The 5000-nt window shown below is 36.5% G+C and overlaps 1 protein-coding gene across 1 annotated transcript in view; it reads left to right on the top strand.

Annotated features, from left to right (window-relative positions):
- The window catches only part of LOC125658516 (perlucin-like), a 15900-nt gene that overhangs the window by 5251 nt on the left and 5649 nt on the right, over positions 1-5000 (top strand). The window contains exons 3-4 of the mRNA XM_056150865.1: positions 3244-3323; positions 4050-4140. Of these exons, the coding sequence (XP_056006840.1) occupies positions 3244-3323; positions 4050-4140 (171 nt within the window). The remainder of the gene's footprint in view (positions 1-3243; positions 3324-4049; positions 4141-5000) is intronic.

Below are 5000 nucleotides of genomic sequence, written 5' to 3' on the forward strand. Positions count from 1 at the left end.
TGTTCAAATCATGGCCCCCAGGGGGTAGGATGGGGCCACAAGTGGGGGGGGGGGGGTCAAAGTTTTACATACAAATATAGGAAAAAGCTTTAAAAATATTCTTCTCAAGAACCATTGGGCCTAAGAAGTTGACATTTACATGAAAGCTTTCTGACATAGTGTAGATTCAAGTTTGCAAAGGGTAGTTTTGGCCATAATAGGGACTAAGGTTTTACATGCAAATATATATGGAAAGTCTTCAGATATGGGCCAAGGTGACTCAGGTGAGCGATGTGGCCCATGGGCCTCTTGTTTATGATTCTGATCAGGCTTGTTCAAATTTGAAAAATCGCAGTGTATCTGAATTTTGACCATTTCATTCCAATTTCTTGTTAAAATATATTTCTATAATAATAATAATTGATATGTTTTTTTCCTAATCGACATGCTTCTTGAAGATTTTATCCGCAGATTTAAAACAAAATACTTGCAAATAAGGTTTTTTTTAATTTTCCTTAAAAAATTATTTAAAAATTAAAACTTCTGAGTATGCTAAGTCGTTTAGGCATGTTTTTATTAGATATATCATGTTTCAAATCACAAGAAAATTTGGACTCGAGAATCAAACCACGTTTCTTATCATTCCGGGAAAAATCCCAAAAAATTCATATAAGATTGAGAGCTTGTATCATTCTTTCGATGGTGATATCATACTTCATCAGAGGTGCCCTAACGAGTCATGAAATACAAATTTTGGTGTAATGAGCTACTTTTTATGTTAATTTTATTTATCGTGATCGTGATTATGTTCCGATGGAGGGAGTGTAAAAGTAGGACGTCTGGATAGGATAGAGCCAGTCGACGAAACTGGATCGCTGACTTTATAAGTATTCAAAATACAGATATGAATGTTATACCGCAGTGTTGTTTTGTGTTTCATTTGCACGACCCCCCCCCTCCCCCCCCCCCCCCCCCCCGCCCACCACGTATTTTGTGAAAAGGAAATTTCGCAAACTATTGATAATGAAAAAAGTTTATATTTTCCATAGATAATCAATTATTCATAATAATAAAAATATTGTCAAGAGAAATATCTCTATGCAGATATTTCTCAACTGCATGCCCATGTCCATTATGAAAGGTGAAGAATGATTTCCCGATAATCCACAAATAATTGATATATCCATGAATTAGCAGTTTTTCTAAACTGTTGACATTAAAAATTTGTATCTATCTTTCTTAAACTGTTTTGCAAAAAAGTGTGATTTTCTGATGTTGAACGTTTTGGTATAAAATTATCTGACTTCTTTAAAAAAGTAGCTACATACTCATTTTCTTTAGTTATTGATCAAATTAAACTATATTGAGTGGAAGTTAATACAGGTTTTTTTTTTCAATTTCAACCATTAATATTGATAAATCACATGAGGGTAGAACTACCTTTGAAAATTACATTCCATACGGTGAATTGTACAGTGTAATCAAATTTTACTGATATTTTTTTTAACGTAAACATGAATATATTTTGGAAAAAAAAGTTTGCTTTTATCAAGTATCATTAAGCTAGGGTTCTACCACATCGACATACATGCATGCCATACGTTGATCTAGACGTATTTGACCTTTGACCTCAGCTACATGTAGATAATTTATCGTATTTGACTATATTTGACCGTTGGCTTCACCTAGATATTTTATGACGTCAGAACCGTCTATTAGCAGTGATGAGTTTGATACCTTATGACCAAATCCGTTGACTAATTGTACATACTTATTTCTAGATTGCCTGCATCAATGTTCTAGAAAAGTGGTTCTCGTCTGTCTATATCAACTTGTAAAACCTAGTTGTATTCGGCGCACCAGCGCGTCACTATTTTTTCTGAAAAAAATGTATCGCTTATTTTTAATTGTACGTATCGGGCGCGATATTTCACCGGAAGTTACATGTAGTGAAGTCCCACATAATGAAATGCAGATTATAAACTGTTGAAACAGCGGCTCTGATTAGGGTGGTCACAATATGTCAATAGGTTGATTGATTGATTGAATATTGTTTATCGTCCCTCTCGGGAATATTTCACTCATATGGAGACGTCACCACTGCCGGTGAAGGGCTGCAAAATTTCAACCCATGCTCGGCGCTTATGGCCTTTGAGCAGGGAGGGATTTTTATCGTGTCACACCTGCTGTGACATGGGACATCGGTTTTTGCGGTCTCATCCGAAGGACCGCCCCATTTAGTCGCCTTCTACGACAAGCAAGGGGTACTGAGGACCTATTCTAAATGCAGATCCCCACGGGATACGTCAATAGGAATTCAAAGTTAGAAATGGATGTATTTTCAAGAACAGTACGTCAATGTATTGAAATTGATTTAATTTTGAATGCAGATACAGGCCAGTTTATCTGAACTTCCAATTACATTAAGGCCAGGGTCTTTATATTTACGATTTAATACATGTATTTGGAGCAATTAGGGAGGGAGATGGGGGAGTAAACGATTATTTCATTAACAACTGCAGTGTAGAATGTGTACAAAAATGTTTCATGTCAATTCTTAAGTCGTTCTTGGTACACTGGTTTTGACTACAGATAACCCCGTTTACCTGATCAAGATATAGGGCTCACGGCGGGTGTGACAGGTCGACAGGGGATGCTTACTCCTCTTAGGCACCCGACCGACCCAACCTCTGGTATATCCAGGGATCCGTGTTTGCCCAACTCTATATTTTATATTTCTTATAGGAGTTATGAGATTGATCACTGTTCATTATCTGCACTTTTCAGCTTTTTGTATATGCGACATTTTATTTGTATGTCTGACGTCTGATTGATATTAGACTCTGTATTGTTTTTTTATTGACTTTGCAAACCTTGGTAAATTGATAATGGCTTATGATCGGGATCGATATTCGATTAAGATTGTTTTCTTAAAAACAAGCGATAAAGCTAAAAGGTATAAAAAAAAAAAAACAATCTCATTTGAATGTTTATTACCACAGCAAAAATTGCACTGGAAAACCCTGACCATGATTAACGCGCGGGCGCGCCGAATACAACTAGCCTGAAAAATATGGATATTTGTCGTAGAATGTTTAGAACAATACAGAGAATACATAAATAACGTTAAAGCACCGAACCGTGTTGCTCAACAGACAATGTCAAAACTAATTTAAGAATTAAATGATTTCTGTAATTTAAAATTAATGCAAAACAGATAATTCATTAACAGTTTGTTTTCATGACATCTTTATTCCTGTGTAGTGTGTGATCAAGGATGGCTTTTCTTTGGATCCCATTGTTATTTCTACAATGCAACAAAATCCTCCTGGAATGATGCAGTGGTAAGATAACTCTAACTCTCTCTCTCTCTCTCTCTCTCTCTCTCTCTCTCTCTCTCTCTCCACACACACACACACACACACACACACACACATGCACAGATATAAGAACACTAATCTAACAACACCATGCCTTCTTAAATTGTCGGAATCTAAAAAGATACAAAGATACATGGCCAATATTGAATTTATAGAAGTACTGAAAAGACCACCACACTGCTTGTTATCTAACTCTAACATGTTCAACACAACCCGCGTCTTTATCAAGAGACATGTTTTACATGAATATCACACTACGAAAATACGACAAATGGTAATAATCTATACATCATTAACAGAAACAATATACTAAGAACTAAATTAAGGAATTACATTTCGCTTACCGGGGTGTCTCGATTCTTACCTCTGCGACCCGAGTTCAATCCCCGTGATCGGCAGTGGTTGTATGTGAGAGGGTATGGCGGTCGCCCGCTCGGACACGTGGGTTTCCTCCGGGTACTCCGGTTTCCTCCCACATAAATGACCCACTAGCGCAAACATCCGTGCATCAAAGGACCCCATTGGAAATAAGCTTTCGAGCTTTCATGGGTTATCCTTGGTATTTATGTATGTATGTTTGTATGTATGTATGTAGCGAATAAATATTTATTTAGAGATTATTTACAACTTAATTTAGTCTATTAGTGTACGTGTTACATACTATGTATCAATATCGTTGTAATGTTTCAGCTACAATGTCAAGCGCACTCGAGTTACTTATTGGAAATCAACTCTAGTGAAGAGAACCAATGGATAGTATCTACCTTCCTGGAAGTGGGCGGTAAGTCTTCGAGAGAAAATGTCTACATTACATGAAATAAGCACCTCTTTCAGGTGAGTATGACGTCACACCTGTTTGTTTGTTTGTTTGTTTGTTGCTAATGTGTTTTCCTGTTTGTCCTATCTACATTGTATCTGTAAAGTTGTGGTTGGTTTCCTGTCAATCTAATTAAAATTAAGACTTGTAGATCCGCTCCTCTACGATACGCTTCAATACAAGCGGATCGTAGAGGAGCGGATCTACAAGTCTTGATTTTAATTAGATTTGCTTTCTGTGAAAGATGTAGAAGTTCTGCGGCCCAATTTATTTCAATTTTTACCCAAGATTTTAAGTTCACGTTTTTCGAGAAAAAAAAATATTTTTCATTCTTGATGTTAAAAATGCAGACTATAAATCATTCAATGTTGACAACCAAAATTTGAACCTTCTGAATGCAAGAATAAGAGCAATATTTTAGCTTTAATTCTGTGTTATATAAACAAAGACTCGAGTCAATTTATGTAAACAAACAAACCAGTAAAATATTAATTTTGTGATATAAAGCATCTTGATTTTGTACATTCACAAATTTTAACTTTTAAATGATAAATTTTGCCTAAAGTATACTTGATTGATTGATTGCATATTGTTTATCGTCCCTCTCTAGAATATTTCACTCATATGGAGACGTCACCACTGCCGGTGAAGGGCTGCAAAATTTCAACCCATGCTCGGCGCTTATGGCCTTTGAGCAGGGAGGGATCTTTATCGTGCCACACCTGCTGTGACACGGGACCTCAGTTTTGCGGTCTCATCCGAAGGACCTCCCCATTTAGTCGCCTTCTACGACAAGTAAGGGGTACTGAGGACCTATTCTAACC

The sequence above is a fragment of the Ostrea edulis genome, chromosome 9, assembly GCF_947568905.1.
Source record: "Ostrea edulis chromosome 9, xbOstEdul1.1, whole genome shotgun sequence".
NCBI lineage: Eukaryota > Metazoa > Mollusca > Bivalvia > Ostreida > Ostreidae > Ostrea > Ostrea edulis.